This window comes from Haematobia irritans, chromosome 1 (assembly GCF_050003625.1).
Source record: "Haematobia irritans isolate KBUSLIRL chromosome 1, ASM5000362v1, whole genome shotgun sequence".
NCBI classification, from domain to species: domain Eukaryota; kingdom Metazoa; phylum Arthropoda; class Insecta; order Diptera; family Muscidae; genus Haematobia; species Haematobia irritans.
Window position 1 is genome coordinate 63,244,414 of NC_134397.1, and position 27,280 is coordinate 63,271,693.

At 34.3% G+C, this 27,280-nt stretch overlaps 1 protein-coding gene across 1 annotated transcript; it reads left to right on the top strand.

Moving 5' to 3' along the window:
- Positions 1-669: 669 nt before the first annotated feature.
- On the top strand, positions 670-2,818 carry LOC142221067 (beta-catenin-like protein 1). The gene is made up of 5 exons (XM_075290585.1): positions 670-789; positions 909-1,455; positions 1,513-2,375; positions 2,445-2,640; positions 2,702-2,818. Exons 1-5 carry the CDS (start codon positions 760-762, stop codon positions 2,788-2,790), a joined length of 1,725 nt encoding a protein of 574 aa, XP_075146700.1. The 5' UTR covers positions 670-759; the 3' UTR covers positions 2,791-2,818.
- Positions 2,819-27,280: the final 24,462 nt, after the last annotated feature.

Consider the following 27,280-nt stretch of genomic DNA (forward strand, 5'->3'; position numbering starts at 1 on the left):
GGCACCTAATAATTGCACTCATGCGAAACATTTTTGTAGTAACTTGGCGTGGTACAACTTCTCAATAGTGACGGCGCTTTTCCGACGAGTTTTTGATGTCGTATATGATTGTTTTCGACGTAATGGGGATTCTCAAAAGAGTCCCCAAATTCAAAAAATGTTGGCAGGGAAAATAAATTTCATAGAAAAAATGAATAAACAAAGCCTTTGGAGACCATAGGGACGTGAAAATAACTTAAAAAATGTTTTCCCTTTGCGATCACGGTTTTTATTTGAACAAATGGTGAGTATATTTGAATTTAAAGGAAATGGGAATTTCGAATTTCCATGGAAATTGTCAAACTAAAACATATCAACTCGGTATGAACGGTGAAATGTTTCAGAAAAACCAATGAGGAAAACGAGTCAGTGGGAACATAGCATTATATTATGGCCAATATATGGGATATGTTCGACACGAGCACTGTCGTCCAGATAAACTTATTGTCTAGACGACGCATTAATGTGATCGATAACACATTTATCGATTATTTAGTCATTGCCGAAAATTATTACCTTTTGGCCGCACTTTAAGATCTTACAAACACAGATATTTCGTCCGGATAAACTTATAGTCTGAACGGCCTATATATTTCGTATGTCAGTGCCGAATAAACAATTGTAAGGAGCCTTTAGCAAAATCACATCGGCTACAATCTCTGTAACCATATGGTTCGGCATTTAACGCCGAAAAACAAAAACAACTAAATATTTGGAAAAATGGACATTGGGGAACTATTATCATTTAAAGTAAGTACAACAATACTTTTGTGTTTAGAAGAATTTTAGTGATGGGCACAATGTCCCCAATATGTCATGATGCAATAAAATTGAATTAAATATGTTTCGATCTTTACTTTCATATTTAGCCCGAAGCTACTCCAAAACGTTCTCACGAGGACGATGAGGATTACTCGCCTGAAAGAATTTCTAGGCAGGATGAGAAAAACAAACGCCTTAAACGCATAGCTCAAGCTAAGGAGTCTGCCGAGTTTACAAAACCTGATGAATCAATTCCCCTTACTGGTGTAGCTGCAGCACTTTTGGATCCCGAATTGACCGAGGAAGAACGCTTAAATATCCTAAAATATGTGGAAAGCGAGGACGCTGAAGGTGAAGTTCTTGATGAACAAGGCTTAAAGAAACTAATGCTAGTTTTTGAAAAGAAAAACCTTAAAAATCAAGAGTTGCGAATAAAATATTCCGACAATCCTGTAAAATTCATGGACTCTGAAGTGGAATTACATTCTGTCATACAAGAACTGAAAGCAGTGGCGACGGTTCCCGATTTATATCCTTTGTTGGTAGAGCTGAATGGTATACCAAGTTTGTTGGAACTTTTAAATCATCCAAATACCGATATTGCCGTCGCCATTGTGGATTTATTACAAGAGCTTACGGATGTAGATATACTGGGTAAGTTGAATATTAAAAACCAAAATCAATTGTCTTTTAACTCTGTGCCCATTTCAGGAGAAAGTAGTGATGGTGCTGAAGTGCTTATTGAAGCTTTACGTAAACAACAAGTGATTGCCTTGTTAGTTCAAAATCTGGAGCGTCTCAATGAGCAAATCAAAGAAGAAGCCGATGGAGTTCATAATACATTGTCCATTATAGAAAATCTTACAGAAATGAATAATGATATTGTGGCCGAGGCAGCCCAACAAGGTTTACTGTCATGGATATTGAAACGATTAAAACAGAAACCTCCATATGATGCCAATAAACTCTACTGCAGTGAAATTCTCTCAATTCTTATACAAACAAACTATGAAAACAAATTAATGCTTGGAGATTTGGGCATTGATATCTTACTGCAGCAATTGGCTTTCTACAAAAAACACGACCCATCTTCCACTGAAGAACAGGAATATATGGAAAATTTATTCAATTGCATGTGTTCCGCCTTAATGGCCAAAGAAAATCGCGAGAAATTCTTAAAAGGAGAAGGACTACAACTGATGAATCTTATGTTGAGAGAAAAGAAAATGTCTCGTAATGGCTCTCTAAAAGTTTTAGATCATGCAATGTCTGGTCCCGATGGTCGTGATAATTGCAATAAATTTGTAGATATTCTGGGCCTGCGTACAATATTTCCTTTGTTTATGAAAACTCCAAAGAAAAGTAAAAGACTTTTGTCGGCCGATGCCCACGAGGAACATGTTTGCGCAATTATAGCCTCCATGTTGAGGAATTGCAAAGGCGCCCAAAGACAGAGACTTTTATCAAAATTCACAGAAAATGATCATGAGAAAGTTGATCGTTTATTGGAACTACATTTGAAGTATTTAGAAAAGGTTGAGGCGATAGATGGAGAAATTGATCAACAGCCTAGAGTGAGTATATTAATAGCATTTTGCTTCAATTTTTGCCTAGCTTAAATAATTCTTTATTCTCTCAAACAGGATGAAGATGTCGATGAAAACGAAGAAGCAGAGAATAATTACATTAAGCGCTTAACCGGCGGTCTCTTTACCTTGCAAATGATCGATTATATTATATTGGAAATAAGCGCCACGGCGGAATCTATTAAAACTCGCGTCCTTCAAATCCTTAACTTGCGAGGAGCATCTATGAAAACTATTAGAAATATTATGCGAGGTACATATACATTCCTCAAATATTGGTTTAGCTTACATTAACCTGTTTTTGTTTGTTTTAGAATATGCTGGCAACTTGGGAGATGATGGTGATGCAGATTGGAAGGAACAGGAGGAGGGTCACATTTTATCTCTAGTTGATAGATTCTGAAGACATAAAATTTTTTTTGATAAAATAAGCTTTGGTTTTATCGTTTTATCAATATGGGTAAAAGGAATACAGTCGCCACTGGTTGGAGATGAGGTTCTTATTTTCACATAAAAGTGAATAGTTTCTATCAAGAGGATCATGACTATAATTTTGTCCAGAGAGATAGTTAAACGTATATTTATCTCCATTTGATTTATTGAATATAAGAATAACCTTGTACTTCACAACGTGGTGGGCTTATTTAAGAAAATTTAGTACACATGATGAGGGTACCAAAGTGGCTGAAATTATCAAAGCAAATTTTTTCAATACATGCAAAGCAATGATAGTCAAATGGTGGGGTTTCTCACTTTGCATCAATGATGACAGTTCAGCCCCCCAAAGAGCGGTATGAAACGTTAAAAGGTTATTATACGCAGTATGCTTCAGGGAAATAATTCTCCGATAGAACAATGAACGTTTATTCATGACCAATAAAACACTTTTGATAAAAATCACCAAACAAAATTGTACATGAGGATATATGCTTACATTAGGGAAATGGCTTAGATTGTGATCATCACATAAACATCTAAAACTCCAAAAATATCCTGACAATAAGCATATAATTTTCAACTATTGTACACACTTTAGCCATTCAATAAAAAAAAATTAAAATTTTTATATGAAAAATTTCTTGTGGCTATGTCCCCAAAAAATTGAAAATTCCATCGAAATCCTAAAAAATTGAAATTTTTATATGAAGAACTTCTTATGGTGATATCTCCTAAAATATGCGTCCTAGACGTAAAGCACCCCCCAAAAACTTAAAATTCCACCCAACCAATTGCCCATATCGCCTAAACTAAGCGTCCTAGAGCGAAAAGGACTTCGATTCGAGACCACCCAAAAAATTTAAAAATCCACCCAAAACTTAAAAAAATTGAATTTTTTATATACAAAACTTCTTTTGCCGATATCGCCTAAACTAAGCATCCTAGAGCGAAAAGGACTTTAATTCGTGACCACCCCAAAAAAATTGAAAAATCCACCCAAAACCTAAAAAATTTTTTTATGCGCCCTAGAGCGAAAAGGACTTTAATTCGTGACCACCCCCAAAAAGTTGAAAAATCCACCCAAAACCTTAAAAATTTAACTTTTTATATGAACAACTTCTTTTGCCCATATCTCCTAAACTAAGCGTCCTAGAGCGAAAAGGACTTCAATTCGTGACCAGCCACAAATTATTGAAAAATCCACCCAAAAGCTAAAAAAATTTAAATTTTTATATGAAAAACTTCTTTTGCCCATATCTCCTTAAATATGCGTCATAGAGCGAAAATGGCTTTAATTCGTGACCATCCCAAAAATTAAAAAATCCACCCAGAACCTAAAAAAAGTTAAATTTTTATATGAAAAACTTCTTTTGCCTATATCTCCTAAACTAAGCGTCCCAGAGCGAAAAGGACTTTAATTCGTGACCACCCCACAAAATTGAAAAAATCCACCCATATGCTAAAAAAATTAAATTTTGATATGAAAAGCTTTTTTTGCCATATTTCCTAAACTAAGCGTCCTAGAGTGAAAACGACAATAATTCGTGACAACCCTCAATAATTTGGAAAAACCACCCAAATCCTAAAAAAAATTAAAATTTTATATGAAAAACTTCTTTCGGCCATATCGCCTTCAATATGCGTCCTAGGGCGAAAACGACAATTTTTATATGAAAAACTTCTTTTAGCAATTCTCCTTAAATATACGTCCCAGAGCGAAAAGGGCAATAATTCGTGACCATCCTTAACAGAATTTAAAAATCCACCCAACTCCTAAAAAATTTAAATTTTTATATGAAAATCTTTTGACCATATCTCCTAAACTAAGGGTCCTAGAGCGAAAAGGACTTTAATTCGTGACCATCCCCAAAAAATTTAAAAATCCACCCAAAACCTAAAAAAATTGTAATTTTGATATGAAAAACTTCTTTTGCCATATCTCCTAAACCAAGCGTCCTAGAGCGAAAAGGACTTTAATTCGTGACCACCCCCAAACAATTGGAAAATCCACCCAAAACCTAAAAAAATTTAAATTTTTATATGCAAAACTTCTTTTGCCCATACCATCTAAACTACGCGTCCTAGAGCGAAAATGACTTTAATTCGTGACCACCCCCAAAAAATTAAAAAATCCACCCAAAACCTAAAAAAATTGAAATTTTTATATGAAAAACTTCTTTTGCCCATATCTCCTTAAATATGCGTCCTAGAGCGAAAAGGACTTTAATTCGTGACCACCCCCAGAAAATTGAAAAATTCACTCACAACCTGAAAAAATTGAAATTTTTATATGAACAACTTCTTTTGCCCATATCTCCTAAACTAAGGGTCCTAGACCGAAAAGGACTTTAATTCGTGACCACCACCAAAAAAATTAAAAATCCACCCAAAACCTAAAAAATTGAAATTTTTATATGAAAAACTTCTTTTGCCCATATCTCCTAAACTAAGCGTCCTAGAGCGAAAAGGACTTTAATTCGTGATCACCCCCAAAAAATTAAAAATCCACCCAAAATGAAAAAAAATTAAAATTTTTATATGCAAAACTTCTTTTGCACATACCTTCTAAACTAAGCGTCCTAGAGCGAAACGGGCTTTAATCGTGACCATCCCAAAAAATTGCAAAATCCACCCAAAACCTAAAAAAAATGAAATTGTTATATGAAAAACTTCTTTTGCCCATATCTCCTTAAATATGCGTCCTAGAGCGAAAAGGACTTTAATTCGTGATCACCCCCAAAAAATTAAAAATCCACCCAAATCCTAAAAAAATTAAAATTTTTATATGCAAAACTTCTTTTGCACATACCTTCTAAACTAAGCGTCCTAGAGCGAAACGGGCTTTAATCGTGACCATCCCAAAAAATTGAAAAATCCACCCAAAACCTAAAAAAATTGAAATTTTTATATGAAAAACTTCTTTTGGCCATATCTCCTAAACTAAGCGTCTTAGAGCGAAAAGGGCTTTAATTCGTGACCACCCTCAAAAAATCGAAAAATCCACACAAATCCTAAAAAAATTGAAATTTTTATATGAAAAACTTCTTTTGGTCATATCTCCTAAACTAAGTGTCCTAGAGCGAAAAGGACGATAATTCGTGACCACCCTCAAAAAATCGAAAAATCCACCCAAATCCTAAAAAAATTGAAATTTTTATATGAAAAACTTCTTTTGGTCATATCTCCTAAACTAAGCGTCCTGCAGCGAAAAGGACGATAATTCGTGACCACCCTCAAAAAATCGAAAAATCCACACAAATCCTAAAAAAATTGAAATTTTTATATGAAAAACTTCTTTTGGTCAAATCTCCTAAACTAAGCGTACTAGAGCGAAAAGGACGATAATTCGTGACCACCCCCGAAAAATCGAAAAATCCACCCAAATCCTAAAAAAAGTGAAATTTTTATATGAAAAACTTCTTTTGGCCATATCTCCTAAACTAAGCGTCTTAGAGCAAAAAGGGCTTTAATTCGTGACCACCCTCAAAAAATCGAAAAATCCACCCAAATCCTAAAAAAATTGAAATTTTTATATGAAAAACTTCTTTTGGTCATATCTCCCAAACTAAGCGTCCTAGAGCGAAAAGGACGATAATTCGTGACCACCCTCAAAAAATCGAAAAATCCACCCAAATCCTAAAAAATTGAAATTTTTATATGAAAAACTTCTTTTGGTCATATCTCCTAAACTAAGCGTCCTAGAGCGAAAAGGGCTTTAATTCGTGACCACCCTCAAAAAATCGAAAAATCCACCCAAATCCTAAAAAATTGAAATTTTTATATGATAAACTTCTTTTGGTCATATCTCCTAAACTAAGCGTCCTAGAGCGAAAAGGACGATAATTCGTGACCACCTTCAAAAAATCGAAAAATCCACCCAACTCCTAAAAAAATTGAAATTTTTATATGATAAACTTCTTTTGGTCATATCTCCTAAACTAAGCGTCCTAGAGCGAAAAGGACGATAAATCGTGACCACCCTCAAAAAATCGAAAAATCCACCCAAATCCTAAAAAAATTGAAATTTTTATATGAAAAACTTCTTTGGTTCATATCTCCTAAACTAAGCGTCCTAGAGCGAAAAGGACGATAATTCGTGACCACCCTCAAAAAATCGAAAAATCCACCCAACTCCTAAAAAAATTAAAATTTTCATATGATAAACTTCTTTTGGTCATATCTCCTAAACTAAGCGTCCTAGAGCGAAAAGGACGATAATTCGTGACCACCCTCAAAAAATCGAAAAATCCACCCAAATCCTAAAAAAATTGAAATTTTTATGTGAAAAACTTCTTTTGGCCATATCTCCTAAACTAAGCGTCCTAGAGCGAAAAGGGCTTTAATTCCAAATTCCAAATCCTAAAAAAATTGAAATTTTTATATGAAAAACTTCTTTTGGTCATATCTCCTAAACTAAGCGTCCTGCAGCGAAAAGGACGATAATTCGTGACCACCCTCAAAAAATCGAAAAATCCACACAAATCCTAAAAAAATTGAAATTTTTATATGAAAAACTTCTTTTGGTCAAATCTCCTAAACTAAGCGTACTAGAGCGAAAAGGACGATAATTCGTGACCACCCCCGAAAAATCGAAAAATCCACCCAAATCCTAAAAAAAGTGAAATTTTTATATGAAAAACTTCTTTTGGCCATATCTCCTAAACTAAGCGTCTTAGAGCGAAAAGGGCTTTAATTCGTGACCACCCTCAAAAAATCGAAAAATCCACCCAAATCCTAAAAAAATTGAAATTTTTATATGAAAAACTTCTTTTGGTCATATCTCCCAAACTAAGCGTCCTAGAGCGAAAAGGACGATAATTCGTGACCACCCTCAAAAAATCGAAAAATCCACCCGAATCCTAAAAAATTGAAATTTTTATATGAAAAACTTCTTTTGGTCATATCTCCTAAACTAAGCGTCCTAGAGCGAAAAGGGCTTTAATTCGTGACCACCCTCAAAAAATCGAAAAATCCACCCAAATCCTAAAAAATTGAAATTTTTATATGATAAACTTCTTTTGGTCATATCTCCTAAACTAAGCGTCCTAGAGCGAAAAGGACGATAATTCGTGACCACCCTCAAAAAATCGAAAAATCCACCCAACTCCTAAAAAAATTGAAATTTTTATATGATAAACTTCTTTTGGTCATATCTCCTAAACTAAGCGTCCTAGAGCGAAAAGGACGATAATTCGTGACCACCCTCAAAAAATCGAAAAATCCACCCAAATCCTAAAAAAATTGAAATTTTTATATGAAAAACTTCTTTGGTTCATATCTCCTAAACTAAGCGTCCTAGAGCGAAAAGGACGATAATTCGTGACCACCCTCAAAAAATCGAAAAATTCACCCAACTCCTAAAAAAATTAAAATTTTCATATGATAAACTTCTTTTGGTCATATCTCCTAAACTAAGCGTCCTAGAGCGAAAAGGACGATAATTCGTGACCACCCTCAAAAAATCGAAAAATCCACCCAAATCCTAAAAAAATTGAAATTTTTATATGAAAAACTTCTTTTGGCCATATCTCCTAAACTAAGCGTCCTAGAGCGAAAAGGGCTTTAATTCGTGACCACCCTCAAAAAATCGAAAAATCCACCCAAATCCTAAAAAAATTGAAATTTTAATATGAAAAACTTCTTTGGTTCATATCTCCTAAACTAAGGGTCCTAGAGCGGAAAGGACGATAATTCGTGACCACCCTCAAAAAATCGAAAAATCCACCCAACTCCGAAAAAAATTGAAATTTTTATATGATAAACTTCTTTTGGTCATATCTCCTAAACTAAGCGTCCTAGAGCGAAAATGACCACCCTCGCGACCACCCTCAAAAAATCGAAAAATCCACCCAAATCCTAAAAAAATTGAAATTTTTATATGAAAAACTTCTTTTGGCCATATCTCCTAAACTAAGCGTCCTAGAGCGAAAAGGACGATAATTCGTGACCACCCTCAAAAAATCGCAAAATCCACCCAACTCCTAAAAAAATTGAAATTTTTATATGATAAACTTCTTTTGGTCATATCACCTAAACTAAGCGTCCTAGAGCGAAAAGGACGATAATTCGTGACCACCCCCGAAAAATCTAAAAATCCACCCAAATCCTAAAAAAATTTAAATTTTTATATGAAAAACTTCTTTTGACCATATCTCCTAAACTAAGCGTCCTAGAGCGAAAAGGACGATAATTCGTGACCACCCTCAAAAAATCTAAAAATCCACCCAAATCCTAAAAAAATTGAAATTTTTATATGAAAAACTTCTTTTGCCCATATCTCCTAAACTAAGCGTCCTAGAGCGAAAAGGACTTTAATTCGTGATCACCCCCAAAAAATTGAAAAATCCACCCAAAATGAAAAAAAATTAAAATTTTTATATGCAAAACTTCTTTTGCACATACCTTCTAAACTATGCGTCCTAGAGCAAAACGGGCTTTAATCGTGACCATCCCAAAAAATTGCAAAATCCACCCAAAACCTAAAAAAATGAAATTTTTATATGAAAAACTTCTTTTGCCCATATCTCCTTAAATATGCGTCCTAGAGCGAAAAGGACTTTAATTCGTGACCACCCCTAAAAAATTAAAAAATCCACCCAAAACCTAAAAAAATTGAAATTTTTATATGAAAAACTTCTTTTGGCCATATCTCCTAAACTAAGCGTCCTAGAGCGAAAAGGACGATAATTCGTGACCACCCTCAAAAAATCGAAAAATCCACCCAAATCCTAAAAAAATTGAAATTTTTATATGAAAAACTTCTTTTGGCCATATCTCCTAAACTAAGCGTCCTAGAGCGAAAAGGGCTTTAATTCGTGACCACCCTCAAAAAATCGAAAAATCCACACAAATCCTAAAAAAATTGAAATTTTTATATGAGAAACTTCTTTTGGTCATATCTCCTAAACTAAGCGTCCTAGAGCAAAAAGGACGATAATTCGTGACCACCCTCAAAAAATCGAAAAATCCACCCAACTCCTAAAAAAATTGAAATTTTTATATGATAAACTTCTTTTGGTCATATCTCCTAAACTAAGTGTCCTAGAGCGAAAAGGACGATAATTCGTGACCACCCTCAAAAATTGACCACCAAAAAAATTGAAATTTTTATATGAAAAACTTCTTTTGGTCATATCTCCTAAACTAAGCGTCCTAGAGCGAAAAGGACGATAATTCGTGACCACCCTCAAAAAATCGAAAAATCCACCCAAATCCTAAAAAATTGAAATTTTTATATGAAAAACTTCTTTTGGCCATATCTCCTAAACTAAGCGTCCTAGAGCGAAAAGGGCTTTAATTCGTGACCACCCTCAAAAAATCGAAAAATCCACCCAAATCCTATAAAAATTGAAATTTTTATATAAAAAACTTCTTTTGGTCATATCTCCTAAACTAAGCGTCCTAGAGCGAAAAGGACGATAATTCGTGACCACCCTCAAAAAATCCACCCAAATCCTAAAAAAATTTAAATTTTTATATGAAAAACTTCTTTTGGTCATATCTCCTAAACTAAGTGTCCTAGAGCGAAAAGGACGATAATTCGTGACCACCCTCAAAAAATCGAAAAATCCACCCAAATCCTAAAAAAATTGAAATTTTTATATGAAAAACTTCTTTTGGTCATATCTCCTAAACTAAGCGTCCTAGTGCGAAAAGGACGATAATTCGTGACCACCCTCAAAAAATCGAAAAATCCACACAAATCCTAAAAAAATTGAAATTTTTATATGAAAAACTTCTTTTGGTCATATCTCCTAAACTAAGCGTACTAGAGCGAAAAGGACGATAATTCGTGACCACCCCCGAAAAATCGAGAAATCCACCCAAATCCTAAAAAAAAGTGAAATTTTTATATGAAAAACTTCTTTTGGCCATATCTCCTAAACTAAGCGTCCTAGAGCGAAAAGGGCTTTAATTCGTGACCACCCTCAAAAAATCGAAAAATCCACCCAAATCCTAAAAAAATTGAAATTTTTATATGAAAAACTTCTTTTGGTCATATCTCCCAAACTAAGCGTCCTAGAGCGAAAAAAATCAAAAAATCGAAAAATCCACCCAAATCCTAAAAAATTGAAATTTTTATATGAAAAACTTCTTTTGGTCATATCTCCTAAACTAAGCGTCCTAGAGCGAAAAGGGCTTTAATTCGTGACCACCCTCAAAAAATCGAAAAATCCACCCAAATCCTAAAAAAATTGAAATTTTTATATGATAAACTTCTTTTGGTCATATCTCCTAAACTAAGCGTCCTAGAGCGAAAAGGACGATAATTCGTGACCACCCTCAAAAAATCGAAAAATCCACCCAACTCCTAAAAAAATTGAAATTTTTATATGATAAACTTCTTTTGGTCATATCTCCTAAACTAAGCGTCCTAGAGCGAAAAGGACGATAATTCGTGACCACCCTCAAAAAATCAAAAAATCCACCCAAATCCTAAAAAAATTGAAATTTTTATATGAAAAACTTCTTTGGTTCATATCTCCTAAACTAAGCGTCCTAGAGCGAAAAGGACGATAATTCGTGACCACCCTCAAAAAATCGAAAAATCCACCCAACTCCTAAAAAAATTAAAATTTTTATATGAAAAACTTCTTTTGGTCATATCTCCTAAACTAAGCGTCCTAGAGCGAAAAGGACGATAATTCGTGACCACCCTCAAAAAATCGAAAAATCCACCCAAATCCTAAAAAAATTGAAATTTTTATATGAAAAACTTCTTTTGGCCATATCTCCTAAACTAAGCGTCCTAGAGCGAAAAGGGCTTTAATTCGTGACCACCCTCAAAAAAATCGAAAAATCCACCCAAATCCTAAAAAAATTGAAATTTTTATATGAAAAACTTCTTTGGTTCATATCTCCTAAACTAAGCGTCCTAGAGCGAAAAGGACGATAATTCGTGACCACCCTCAAAAAATCGAAAAATCCACCCAACTCCTAAAAAAATTGAAATTTTTATATGATAAACTTCTTTTGGTCATATCTCCTAAACTAAGCGTCCTAGAGCGAAAAGGACGATAATTCGTGACCACCCTCAAAAAATCGAAAAATCCACTCAAATCCTAAAAAAATTGAAATTTTTATATGAAAAACTTCTTTTGGCCATATCTCCTAAACTAAGCGTCCTAGAACGAAAAGGACGATAATTCGTGACCACCCCCGAAAAATCGAAAAATCCACCCAACTCCTAAAAAAATTGAAATTTTTATATAATAAACTTCTTTTGGTCATATCTCCTAAACTAAGCGTCGTAGAGCGAAAAGGACGATAAGTCGTGACCACCCCCGAAAATTGACCACCCAAAAAAATTGAAATTTTTACATGAAAAACTTCTTTTGGTCATATCTCCTAAACAAAGCGAAAAGGACGATAATTCGTGACCACCCCCGAAAAATCGAAAAATCCAACCAAATCCTAAAAAAATTGAAATTTTTATATGAAAAACTTCTTTGGTTCATATCTCCTAAACTAAGCGTCCTAGAGCGAAAAGGACGATAATTCGTGACCACCCTCAAAAAATCGAAAAATCCACCCAACTCCTAAAAAAATTGAAATTTTTATATGATAAACTTCTTTTGGTCATATCTCCTAAACTAAGCGTCCTAGAGCGAAAAGGACGATAATTCGTGACCACCCCCGAAAATTGACCACCCAAAAAAATTGAAATTTTTACATGAAAAACTTCTTTTGGTCATATCTCCTAAACAAAGCGAAAAGGACGATAATTCGTGACCACCCCCGAAAAATCGAAAAATCCACCCAAATCCTAAAAAAATTGAAATTTTTATATGAAAAACTTCTTTGGTTCATATCTCCTAAACTAAGCGTCCTAGAGCGAAAAGGACGATAATTCGTGACCACCCTCAAAAAATCGAAAAATCCACCCAACTCCTAAAAAAATTGAAATTTTTATATGATAAACTTCTTTTGGTCATATCTCCTAAACTAAGCGTCCTAGAGCGAAAAGGACGATAATTCGTGACCACCCCCGAAAAATCTAAAAAAATTTTGGCCATATCTCCTAAACTAAGCGTCCTAGAGCGAAAAGGACGATAATTCGTGACCACCCTCAAAAAATCGAAAAATCCACCCAAATCCTAAAAAAATTTAAATTTTTATATGAAAAACTTCTTTTGGTCATATCTCCTAAACTAAGCGTCCTAGAGCGAAAAGGACGATAATTCGTGACCACCCTCAAAAAATCGAAAAATCCACCCAAATCCTTAAAAAAATTTAAATTTTTATATGAAAAACTTCTTTTTGTCATATCTCCTAAACTAAGCGTCCTAGAGCGAAAAGGACGATAATTCGTTACCACCCTCAAAAAATCGACAAATCCACCCAAATCCTAAAAAAATTGAAATTTTTATATGAAAAACTTCTTTTGGGCATATCTCCTAAACTAAGCGTCCTAGAGCGAAAAGGACGATAATTCGTGACCACCCCCGAAAAATCGAAAAATACACCCAAATCCTAAAAAATTGAAATTTTTATATGAAAAACTTCTTTTGGTCATATCTCCTAACCTAAGAGTCCTAGAGCGAAAAGGGCTTTATCTCCTAAACTAAGCGTCCTAGAGCGAAAAGGACGATAATTCGTGACCACCCTCAAAAAATCGAAAAATCCACCCAAATCCTAAAAAAAATTAAATTTTTATATGAAAAACTTCTTTAGGCCATATCTCCTAAACTAAGCGTCCTAGAGCGAAAAGGACGATAATTCGTGACCACCCTCAAAAAATCGAAAAATCCACCCAAATCCTAAAAAAATTGAAATTTTTATATGAAAAACTTCTTTGGTTAATATCTCCTAAACTAAGCGTCCTAGAGCGAAAAGGACGATAATTCGTGACCACCCTCAAAAAATCGAAAAATCCACCCAACTTCTTTTGGCCATATCTCCTAAACTAAGCGTCCTAGAGCGAAAAGGACGATAATTCGTGACCACCCTCAAAAAATCGCAAAATCCAACCAAATCCTAAAAAAATTGAAATTTTTATATGAAAAACTTCTTTGGTTCATATCTCCTAAACTAAGCGTCCTAGAGCGAAAAGGGCTTTAATTCGTGACCACCCTCAAAAAATCGAAAAATCCACCCAAATCCTAAAAAAATTGAAATTTTTATATGACAAACTTCTTTGGTTCATATCTCCTAAACTAAGCGTCCTCGAGCGAAAAGGACGATAATTCGTGACCACCCTCAAAAAATTGAAAAATCCACCCAAATCCTAAAAAAATTTAAATTTTTATATGAAAAACTTCTTTGGTTCATATCTCCTAAACTAAGCGTCCTAGAGCGAAAAGGACGATAATTCGTGACCACCCCCGAAAAATCTAAAAATCCACCCAACACCTAAAAAAATTAAAATTTTTATATGATAAACTTCTTTTGGTCATATCTCCTAAACTAAGCGTCATAGAGCGAAAAAGACGATAATTCGTGACCACCCTCAAAAAATCGAAAAATCCACCCAAATCCTAAAAAAATTTAAATTTTTATATGAAAAACTTCTTTTGGCCATATCTCCTAAACTAAGCGTCCTCAAGCGAAAAGGGCTTTAATTCGTGACCACCCTCAAAAAAAACGAAAAATCCACTTCTTTTGGTCATATCTCCTAAACTAAGCATCCTAGAGCGAAAAGGACGATAATTCGTGACCACCCCCGAAAAATCTAAAAATCCACCCAAATCCTAAAAAATTTAAATTTTTATATGAAAAACTTCTTTTGGCCATATCTCCTAAACTAAGCGTCCTAGAGCGAAAAGGACGATAATTCGTGACCACCCTCAAAAAATCGAAAAATCCACCCAAATCCTAAAAAAATTGAAATTTTTATATGAAAAACTTCTTTTGGCCATATCTCCTAAACTAAGCGTCCTAGAGCGAAAAGGGCTTTATCTCCTAAACTAAGCGTCCTAGAGCGAAAAGGACGATAATTCGTGACCACCCTCAAAAAATCGAAAAATCCACCCAAATCCTAAAAAAATTTAAATTTTTATATGAAAAACTTCTTTAGGCCATATCTCCTAAACTAAGCGTCCTAGAGCGAAAAGGACGATTATTCGTGACCACCCTCAAAAAATCGAAATATCCACCCAAATCCTAAAAAAATTGAAATTTTTATATGAAAAACTTCTTTGGTTAATATCTCCTAAACTAAGCGTCCTAGAGCGAAAAGGACGATAATTCGTGACCACCCCCAAAAAATCGAAAAATCCACCCAACTCCTAAAAAATTGAAATTTTAATATGATAAACTTCTTTTGGTCATATCTCCTAAACTAAGCGTCCTAGAGCGAAAAGGACGATAATTCGTGACCACCCTCAAAAAATCGAAAAATCCACCCAAATCCTAAAAAAATTGAAATTTTTATATGAAAAACTTCTTTTGGCCATATCTCCTAAACTAAGCGTCCTAGAGCGAAAAGGACGATAATTCGTGACCACCCCCGAAAAATCTAAAAAAATTTTGGCCATATCTCCTAAACTAAGCGTCCTAGAGCGAAAAGGACGATAATTCGTGACCACCCTCAAAAAATCGAAAAATCCACCCAAATCCTAAAAAAATTTAAATTTTTATATGAAAAACTTCTTTTGGTCATATCTTCTAAACTAAGCGTCCTAGAGCGAAAAGGACGATAATTCGTGACCACCCTCAAAAAATCGAAAAATCCACCCAAATCCTTAAAAAAATTTAAATTTTTATATGAAAAACTTCTTTTTGTCATATCTCCTAAACTAAGCGTCCTAGAGCGAAAAGGACGATAATTCGTGACCACCCCCGAAAAATCGAAAAATCCACCCAAATCCTAAAAAATTGAAATTTTTATATGAAAAACTTCTTTTGGTCATATCTCCTAAACTAAGAGTCCTAGAGCGAAAAGGGCTTTATCTCCTAAACTAAGCGTCCTAGAGCGAAAAGGACGATAATTCGTGACCACCCTCAAAAAATCGAAAAATCCACCCAAATCCTAAAAAAAATTAAATTTTTATATGAAAAACTTCTTTAGGCCATATCTCCTAAACTAAGCGTCCTAGAGCGAAAAGGACGAAAAAAAATTGAAATTTTTATATGAAAAACTTCTTTGGTTAATATCTCCTAAACTAAGCGTCCTAGAGCGAAAAGGACGATAATTCGTGACCACCCTCAAAAAATCGAAAAATCCACCCAACTTCTTTTGGCCATATCTCCTAAACTAAGCGTCCTAGAGCGAAAAGGACGATAATTCGTGACCACCCTCAAAAAATCGCAAAATCCAACCAAATCCTAAAAAAATTGAAATTTTTATATGAAAAACTTCTTTTGTTCATATCTCCTAAACTAAGCGTCCTAGAGCGAAAAGGACGATAATTCGTGACCACCCTCAAAAAATCGACAAATCCACCCAAATCCTAAAAAAATTGAAATTTTTATATGAAAAACTTCTTTTGGGCATATCTCCTAAACTAAGCGTCCTAGAGCGAAAAGGACGATAATTCGTGACCACCCCCGAAAAATCGAAAAATCCAACCAAATCCTAAAAAAATTGAAATTTTTATATGAAAAACTTCTTTTGACCATATCTCCTAAACTAAGCGTCCTAGAGCGAAAAGGGCTTTAATTCGTGACCACCCTCAAAAAATCGAAAAATCCACCCAAATCCTAAAAAAATTGAAATTTTTATATGACAAACTTCTTTGGTTCATATCTCCTAAACTAAGCGTCCTCGAGCGAAAAGGACGATAATTCGTGACCACCCTCAAAAAATTGAAAAATCCACCCAAATCCTAAAAAAATTTAAATTTTTATATGAAAAACTTCTTTGGTTCATATCTCCTAAACTAAGCGTCCTAGAGCGAAAAGGACGATAATTCGTGACCACCCCCGAAAAATCTAAAAATCCACCCAACACCTAAAAAAATTAAAATTTTTATATGATAAACTTCTTTTGGTCATATCTCCTAAACTAAGCGTCATAGAGCGAAAAAGACGATAATTCGTGACCACCCTCAAAAAATCGAAAAATCCACCCAAATCCTAAAAAAATTTAAATTTTTATATGAAAAACTTCTTTTGGCCATATCTCCTAAACTAAGCGTCCTCAAGCGAAAAGGGCTTTAATTCGTGACCACCCTCAAAAAAAAAAAACGAAAAATCCACCCAAATCCTAAAAAAATTGAAATTTTTATATGAAAAACTTCTTTTGGTCATATCTCCTAAACTAAGCATCCTAGAGCGAAAAGGACGATAATTCGTGACCACCCCCGAAAAATCTAAAAATCCACCCAAATCCTAAAAAAATTTAAATTTTTATATGAAAAACTTCTTTTGGCCATATCTCCTAAACTAAGCGTCCTAGAGCGAAAAGGACGATAATTCGTGACCACCCTCAAAAAATCGAAAAATCCACCCAAATCCTAAAAAAATTGAAATTTTTATATGAAAAACTTCTTTTGGCCATATCTCCTAAACTAAGCGTCCTAGAGCGAAAAGGGCTTTATCTCCTAAACTAAGCGTCCTAGAGCGAAAAGGACGATAATTCGTGACCACCCTCAAAAAATCGAAAAATCCACCCAAATCCTAAAAAAATTTAAATTTTTATATGAAAAACTTCCTTAGGCCATATCTCCTAAACTAAGCGTCCTAGAGCGAAAAGGACGATTATTCGTGACCACCCTCAAAAAATCGAAAAATCCACCCAAATCCTAAAAAAATTGAAATTTTTATATGAAAAACTTCTTTGGTTAATATCTCCTAAACTAAGCGTCCTAGAGCGAAAAGGACGATAATTCGTGACCACCCCCAAAAAATCGAAAAATCCACCCAACTCCTACAAAAATTGAAATTTTTATATGATAAACTTCTTTTGGTCATATCTCCTAAACTAAGCGTCCTAGAGCGAAAAGGACGATAATTCGTGACCACCCTCAAAAAATCGAAAAATCCACCCAAATCCTAAAAAAATTGAAATTTTTATATGAAAAACTTCTTTTGGCCATATCTCCTAAACTAAGCGTCCTAGAGCGAAAAGGACGATAATTCGTGACCACCCCCGAAAAATCTAAAAAAATTTTGGCCATATCTCCTAAACTAAGCGTCCTAGAGCGAAAAGGACGATAATTCGTGACCACCCTCAAAAAATCGAAAAATCCACCCAAATCCTAAAAAAATTTAAATTTTTATATGAAAAACTTCTTTTGGTCATATCTCCTAAACTAAGCGTCCTAGAGCGAAAAGGACGATAATTCGTGACCACCCTCAAAAAATCGAAAAATCCACCCAAATCCTTAAAAAAATTTAAATTTTTATATGAAAAACTTCTTTTTGTCATATCTCCTAAACTAAGCGTCCTAGAGCGAAAAGGACGATAATTCGTTACCACCCTCAAAAAATCGACAAATCCACCCAAATCCTAAAAAAATTGAAATTTTTATATGAAAAACTTCTTTTGGGCATATCTCCTAAACTAAGCGTCCTAGAGCGAAAAGGACGATAATTCGTGACCACCCCCGAAAAATCGAAAAATCCACCCAAATCCTAAAAAATTGAAATTTTTATATGAAAAACTTCTTTTTGTCATATCTCCTAAACTAAGAGTCCTAGAGCGAAAAGGGCTTTATCTCCTAAACTAAGCGTCCTAGAGCGAAAAGGACGATAATTCGTGACCACCCTCAAAAAATCGAAAAATCCACCCAAATCCTAAAAAAAATTAAATTTTTATATGAAAAACTTCTTTAGGCCATATCTCCTAAACTAAGCGTCCTAGAGCGAAAAGGACGATAATTCGTGACCACCCTCAAAAAATCGAAAAATCCACCCAAATCCTAAAAAAATTGAAATTTTTATATGAAAAACTTCTTTGGTTAATATCTCCTAAACTAAGCGTCCTAGAGCGAAAAGGACGATAATTCGTGACCACCCTCAAAAAATCGAAAAATCCACCCAACTTCTTTTGGCCATATCTCCTAAACTAAGCGTCCTAGAGCGAAAAGGACGATAATTCGTGACCACCCTCAAAAAATCGCAAAATCCAACCAAATCCTAAAAAAATTGAAATTTTTATATGAAAAACTTCTTTGGTTCATATCTCCTAAACTAAGCGTCCTAGAGCGAAAAGGACGATAATTCGTGACCACCCTCAAAAAATCGACAAATCCACCCAAATCCTAAAAAAATTGAAATTTTTATATGAAAAACTTCTTTTGGGCACATCTCCTAAACTAAGCGTCCTAGAGCGAAAAGGACGATAATTCGTGACCACCCCCGAAATATCGAAAAATCCAACCAAATCCTAAAAAAATTGAAATTTTTATATGAAAAACTTCTTTTGACCATATCTCCTAAACTAAGCGTCCTAGAGCGAAAAGGGCTTTAATTCGTGACCACCCTCAAAAAATCGAAAAATCCACCCAAATCCTAAAAAAATTGAAATTTTTATATGACAAACTTCTTTGGTTCATATCTCCTAAACTAAGCGTCCTCGAGCGAAAAGGACGATAATTCGTGACCACCCTCAAAAAATTGAAAAATCCACCCAAATCCTAAAAAAATTTAAATTTTTATATGAAAAACTTCTTTGGTTCATATCTCCTAAACTAAGCGTCCTAGAGCGAAAAGGACGATAATTCGTGACCACCCCCGAAAAATCTAAAAATCCACCCAACACCTAAAAAAATTAAAATTTTTATATGATAAACTTCTTTTGGTCATATCTCCTAAACTAAGCGTCATAGAGCGAAAAAGACGATAATTCGTGACCACCCTCAAAAAATCGAAAAATCCACCCAAATCCTAAAAAAATTTAAATTTTTATATGAAAAACTTCTTTTGGCCATATCTCCTAAACTAAGCGTCCTCAAGCGAAAAGGGCTTTAATTCGTGACCACCCTCAAAAAAAACGAAAAATCCACCCAAATCCTAAAAAAATTGAAATTTTTATATGAAAAACTTCTTTTGGTCATATCTCCTAAACTAAGCATCCTAGAGCGAAAAGGACGATAATTCGTGACCACCCCCGAAAAATCTAAAAATCCACCCAAATCCTAAAAAAATTTAAATTTTTATATGAAAAACTTCTTTTGGCCATATTTCCTAAACTAAGCGTCCTAGAGCGAAAAGGACGATAATTCGTGACCACCCTCAAAAAATCGAAAAATCCACCCAAATCCTAAAAAATTGAAATTTTTATATGAAAAACTTCTTTTGGCCATATCTCCTAAACTAAGCGTCCTAGAGCGAAAAGGGCTTTATCTCCTAAACTAAGCGTCCTAGAGCGAAAAGGACGATAATTCGTGACCACCCTCAAAAAATCGAAAAATCCACCCAAATCCTAAAAAAATTTAAATTTTTATATGAAAAACTTCTTTAGGCCATATCTCCTAAACTAAGCGTCCTAGAGCGAAAAGGACGATTATTCGTGACCACCCTCAAAAAATCGAAAAATCCACCCAAATCCTAAAAAAATTGAAATTTTTATATGAAAAACTTCTTTGGTTAATATCTCCTAAACTAAGCGTCCTAGAGCGAAAAGGACGATAATTCGTGACCACCCCCAAAAAATCGAAAAATCCACCCAACTCCTAAAAAAATTGAAATTTTTATATGATAAACTTCTTTTGGTCATATCTCCTAAACTAAGCGTCCTAGAGCGAAAAGGACGATAATTCGTGACCACCCTCAAAAAATCGAAAAATCCACCCAAATCCTAAAAAAATTGAAATTTTTATATGAAAAACTTCTTTTGGCCATATCTCCTAAACTAAGCGTCCTAGAGCGAAAAGGACGATAATTCGTGACCACCCCCGAAAAATCGCAAAATCCAACCAAATCCTAAAAAAATTGAAATTTTTATATGAAAAACTTCTTTGGTTCATATCTCCTAAACTAAGCGTCCTAGAGCGAAAAGGACGATAATTCGTGACCACCCTCAAAAAATCGAAAAATCCACCCAACTCCTAAAAAAATTGAAATTTTTATATGATAAACTTCTTTTGGTCATATCTCCTAAACTAAGCGTCCTAGAGCGAAAAGGGCTTTAATTCGTGACCACCCTCAAAAAATCGAAAAATCCACCCACATCCAAAAAAAATTGAAATTTGTATATGAAAAGCTTCTTTTGGCCATATCTCCTAAACAAGCGTCCTAGAGCGAAAAGGACGATAATTCGTGACCACCCTCAAAAAATCGAAAAATCCACCCAAATCCTAAAAAAATTGATATTTTTATATGAAAAACTTCTTTTGGCCATATCTCCTAAACTAAGCGTCCTAGAGCGAAAAGGACGATAATTCGTGACCTCCCTCAAAAAATCGAAAAATCCACCCAAATCCTAAAAAAATTGAAATTTTTATATGAAAAACTTCTTTTGGCCATATCTCCTAAACTAAGCGTCCTAGAGCGAAAAGGACGATAATTCGTGACCACCCCCGAAAAATCTAAAAATCCACCCAAATCCTAAAAAAATTTAAATTTTTGTATGAAAAACTTCTTTTGGCCATATCTCCTAAACTAAGCGTCCTAGAGCGAAAAGGACGATAATTCGTAACCACCCTTAAAAAATTGAAAAATCCACCCAAATACTTAAAAAATTGAAATTTTTATATGAAAAACTTCCTTTGGCCATATCTCCTAAACTAAGCGTCCTAGAGCAAAAAGGACGATAATTCGTAACCACCCCCAAAAAATCGAAAATTCCACCCAAATCCTAAAAAAATTGAAATTTTTATATGAAAAACATCTTTTGGTCATATCTCCTAAACTAAGCGTCCTAGACCGAAAAGGACGATAATTCGTGACCACCCCCGAAAAATCGAAAAATCCACCCAAATCCTAAAAAATTGAAATTTTTATATGAAAAACTTCTTTTGGCCATATCTCCTAAACTAAGCGTCCTAGAGCGAAAAGGGCTTTAATTCGTGACCACCCCCAAAAAATCGAAAAATCCACCCAAATCCTAAAAAAAATTGAAATTTTTATATGAAAAACTTCTTTTGACCATATCTCCAACTAGGCGTCCTAGTGCGAAAAGGGCTTTAATTCGTGACCACCCTCAAAAAATCGAAAAATCCACCCAAATCCTAAAAAAATTGAAATTTTTATATGAAAAACTTCTTTTGGTCATATCTCCTAAACTAAGCGTCCTAGAGTGAAAAGGACGATAATTCGTAACCACCCTTAAAAAATCGAAAAATCCACCCAAATACTAAAAAATTGAAATTTTTATATGAAAAACTTCATTTGGCCATATCTCCTAAACTAAGCGTCCTAGAGCGAAAAGGACGATAATTCGTAACCACCCTCAAAAAATCGAAAAATCCACCCAAATCCTAAAAAAATTGAAATTTTTATATGAAAAACTTCTTTTGGTCATATCTCCTAAACTAAGCGTCCTAGAGCGAAAAGGACGATAATTCGTGACCACCCTCAAAAAATCGAAAAATCCACCCAAATCCTAAAAAAATTGAAATTTTTATATGAAAAACTTCTGTTGGCCATATCTCCTAAACTAAGCGTCCTAGAGCGAAAAAGGCTTTAATTCGGGACCACCCTCAAAAAATCGAAAAATCCACCCAAATCCTAAAAAAATTTAAATTTTTATATGAAAAACCTCTTTTGACCATATCTCCTAAACTAAGAGTCCTAGTGCGACAAGGGCTTTAATTCGTGACCACCCTCAAAAAATCGAAAAATCCACCCAAATCTTAAAAATTGAAATTTTTATATGAAAAACTTCTTTTGGCCATATCTCCTAAACTAAGCGTCCTAGAGTGAAAAGAACGATAATTCGTAACCACCCTTAAAAAATCGAAAATCCACCAAATACTAAAAAATTGAAATTTTTATATGAAAAACTTCTTTTGGCCATATCACCTAAACTAAGCGCCCTAGAGCGAAAAGGAAGATAATTCGTGACCACCCTCAAAAAATCGAAAAATCCACCCAAATCCTAAAAAAATTGAAATTTTTATATGAAAAACTTCTTTTGGCCATATCTCCTAAACTAAGCGCCCTAGAGCGAAAAGGACGATAATTCGTGACCACCCTCAAAAAATCGAAAAATCCACCCAAATCCTAAAAAAATTGAAATTTTTATATGAAAAACTTCTTTTGGTCATATGTCCTAAACTAAGCGTCCTAGAGCGAAAAGGACGATAATTCGTGACCACCCCCAAAAAATCGAAAAATCCACCCAAATCCTAAAAAAAATTGCAATTTTTATATGAAAAACTTCTTTTGGCCATATCTCCTAAACTAAGCGTCCTAGTGCGACAAGGGCTTTAATTCGTGACCACCCTCAAAAAATCGAAAAATCCACCCAAATCCTAAAAAAATTTAAATTTTTATATGAAAAACTTCTTTTGGCCATATCTCCTAAACTAAACGTTCTAGATCGAAAAGGGCTTTAATTCGTGACCACCCTCAAAAAATCGAAAAATCCACCCAAATCCTAAAAAATTGAAATTTTTATATGAAAAACTTCTTTTGGCCATATCTCCTAAACTAAGCGCCCTAGAGCGAAAAGGACGATAATTCGTGACCACCCTCAAAAAATCGAAAAATCCACCCAAATCCTAAAAAAATTGACATTTTTATATGAAAAACTTCTTTTGGCCATATCTCCTAAACTAAACGTCCTAGAGCGAAAAGGGCTTTAATTCGTGACCACCCCCAAAAAATCGAAAAATCCACCCAAATCCTAAAAAAAATTGCAATTTTTATATGAAAAACTTCTTTTGGCCATATCTCCTAAACTAAGCGTCCTAGTGCGACAAGGGCTTTAATTCGTGACCACCCTCAAAAAATCGAAAAATCCACCCAAATCTTAAAAAAATTGAAATTTTTATATGAAAAACTTCTTTTGGCCATATCTCCTAAACTAAGCGTCCTAGAGTGAAAAGGACGATAATTCGTAACCACCCTTAAAAAATCGAAAATCCACCCAAATACTAAAAAATTGAAATTGTTATATGAAAAACTTCTTTTGGCCATATCTCCTAAACTAAGCGTCCTAGAGCGAAAAGGGCTTTAATTCGTGACCGCCCTCAAAAAATCGAAAAATCCACCCAAATCCTAAAAAAATTGAAATTTTTATATGAAAAACTTCTTTTGGTCATATCTCCTAAACTAAGCGTCCTAGAGCGAAAAGGTCAATAATTCGTGACCACCCTCAAAAAATCGAAAAATCCACCCAAATCCTAAAAAAATTGAAATTTTTATATGAAAAACTTCTTTTGGCCATATCTCCTAAACTAAGCGTCCTAGAGCGAAAAGGACGATAATTCGTGACCACCCTCAAAAAATCGAAAAATCCACCCAAATCCTAAAAAAATTAAAATTTTTATATGAAAACCTTCTTTTGGCCATATCTCCTAAACTAAGCGTCCTAGAGCGAAAAGGACGATAATTCGTGACCACCCCCAAAAAATCGAAAAATCCACCCAAATCCTAAAAAAATTGAAATTTTTATATGAAAAACTTCTTTTGGCCATATCTCCTAAACTAAGCGTCCTAGTGCGAAAAGGGCTTTAATTCGTGACCACCCTCAAAAAATCGAAAAATCCACCCAAATCCTAAAAAAATTGAAATTTTTATATGAAAAACTTCTTTTGGCCATATCTCTTAAACTAAGCGTCCTAGAGTGAAAAGGACGATAATTCGTAACCACCCTTAAAAAATCGAAAAATCCACCCAAATACTAAAAAATTGAAATTTTTATATGAAAAACTTCTTTTGGCCATATCTCCCAAACTAAGCGTCCTAGAGCGAAAAGGACGATAATTCGTGACCACCCTTAAAAAATCGAAAAATCCACCCAAATCCTAAAAAAATTGAAATTTTTATATGAAAAACTTCTTTTGGTCATATCTCCTAAACTAAGCGTCCTAGAGCGAAAAGGACGATAATTCGTGACCACCCTCAAAAAATTGAAAAATCCACCCAAATCCTAAAAAAATTGAAATTTCTATATGAAAAACTTCTGTTGGCCATATCTCCTAAACTAAGCGTCCTAGAGCGAAAATGGCTTCAATTCGGGACCACCCTCAAAAAATCGAAAAATCCACCCAAATCCTAAAAAAAATTTAAATTTTTATATGAAAAACCTCTTTTGCCCATATCTCCTAAACTAAGAGTCCTAGAGCGAAAAGGACGATAATTCGTAACCACCCTAAAAAAATCGAAAAATCCATCCAAATCCTAAAAAAATTGAAATTTTTATATGAAAAACTTCTTTTGGTCATATCTCCTAAACTAAGCGTCCTAGAGCGAAAAGGACGATAATTCGTGACCACCCCCAAAAAATCGAAAAATCCACCCAAATCCTAAAAAAATTGAAATTTTTATATGAAAAACTTCTTTTGGCCATATCTCCTAAACTAAACGTCCTAGAGCGAAAAGGGCTTTAATTCGTGACCACCCCCAAAAAATCGAAAAATCCACCCAAATCATAAAAAATTGAAATTTTTATATGAACAACTTCTTTGGGTCATATCTCCTAAACTAAGCGCCCTAGAGCGAAAAGGACGATAATTCGTGACCACCCTCAAAAAATCGAAAAATCCACCCAAATCCTAAAAAAATTGAAATTTTTATATGAAAAACTTCTTTTGGTCATATCTCCTAAACTAAGCGTCCTAGAGCGAAAAGGACGATAATTCGTGACCACCCTCAAAAAATCGAAAAATCCACCCAAATCCTAAAAAAATTGAAATTTTTATATGAAAAACTTCTTTTGGCCATATCTCCTAAACTAAGCGTCCTAGAGCGAAAAGGGCTTTAATTCGTGACCACCCTCAAAAAATCGAAAAATCCACCCAAATCCTAAAAAAATTGAAATTTTTATATGAAAAACTTCTTTTGGCCATATCTCCTAAACTAAGCGTCCTAGAGCGAAAAGGACGATAATTAGTGACCACCTCAAAAAATCGAAAAATCCACCCAAATCCTAAAAAAATTGAAATTTTTATATGAAAAACTTCTTTTGGCCATATCTCCTAAACTAAGCGTCCTAGAGCGAAAAGGGCTTTAATTCGTGACCGCCCTCAAAAAATCGAAAAATCCACCCAAATCCTAAAAAAATTGAAATTTTTATATGAAAAACTTCTTTTGGTCATATCTCCTAAACTAAGCGTCCTAGAGCGACCACCCTCAAAAAATCGAAAAATCCACCCAAATCCTAAAAAAATTGAAATTTTTATATGAAAAACTTCTTTTGGCCATATCTCCTAAACTAAGCGTCCTAGAGCGAAAAGGACGATAATTCGTGACCACCCTCAAAAAATCGAAAAATCCACCCAAATCCTAAAAAAATTAAAATTTTTATATGAAAACCTTCTTTTGGCCATATCTCCTAAACTAAGCGTCCTAGAGCGAAAAGGACGATAATTCGTGACCACCCCCAAAAAATCGAAAAATCCACCCAAATCCTAAAAAAATTGAAATTTTTATATGAAAAACTTCTTTTGGCCATATCTCCTAAACTAAGCGTCCTAGTGCGAAAAGGGCTTTAATTCGTGACCACCCTCAAAAAATCGAAAAATCCACCCAAATCCTAAAAAAATTGAAATTTTTATATGAAAAACTTCTTTTGGCCATATCTCCTAAACTAAGCGTCCTAGAGCAAAAAGGGCTTTAATTCGTGACCACCCTCAAAAAATCGAAAAATCCACCCAAATCCTAAAAAAATTTAAATTTTTATATGAAAAACTTCTTTTGGCCATATCTCCTAAACTAAGCGTCCTAGAGCGAAAAGGGCTTTAATTCGTGACCACCCTCAAAAAATCGAAAAATCCACCCAAATCCTAAAAAAAATTGAAATTTTTATATGAAAAACTTCTTTTGGCCATATCTCCAACTAAGCGTCCTAGTGCGAAAAGGGCTTTAATTCGTGACCACCCTCAAAAAATCGAAAAATCCACCCAAATCCTAAAAAAATTGAAATTTTTATATGAAAAACTTCTTTTGGCCATATCTCCTAAACTAAGCGTCCTAGAGTGAAAAGGACGATAATTCGTAACCACCCTTAAAAAATCGAAAAATCCACCCAAATACTAAAAAATTGAAATTTTTATATGAAAAACTTCTTTTGGCCATATCTCCTAAACTAAGCGTCCTAGAGCGAAAAGGACGATAATTCGTGACCACCCTTAAAAAATCGAAAAATCCACCCAAATCCTAAAAAAATTGAAATTTTTATATGAAAAACTTCTTTTGGTCATATCTCCTAAACTAAGCGTCCTAGAGCGAAAAGGACGATAATTCGTGACCACCCTCAAAAAATTGAAAAATCCACCCAAATCCTAAAAAAATTGAAATTTCTATATGAAATACTTCTGTTGGCCATATCTCCTAAACTAAGCGTCCTAGAGCGAAAAGGGCTTCAATTCGGGACCACCCTCAAAAAATCGAAAAATCCACCCAAATCCTAAAAAAAATTTAAATTTTTATATGAAAAACCTCTTTTGCCCATATCTCCTAAA

Bases quoted from the DNA above. Each gene is read 5' to 3' on its own strand.
- LOC142221067 (XM_075290585.1), top strand. From the start codon at position 760: ATGGACATTGGGGAACTATTATCATTTAAA. The intron at 2,376-2,444 runs GTGAGTATATTA...TCTCTCAAACAG, and splicing joins AAATTGATCAACAGCCTAGA to GATGAAGATGTCGATGAAAA. The intron at 2,641-2,701 runs GTACATATACAT...TGTTTGTTTTAG, and splicing joins TATTAGAAATATTATGCGAG to AATATGCTGGCAACTTGGGA.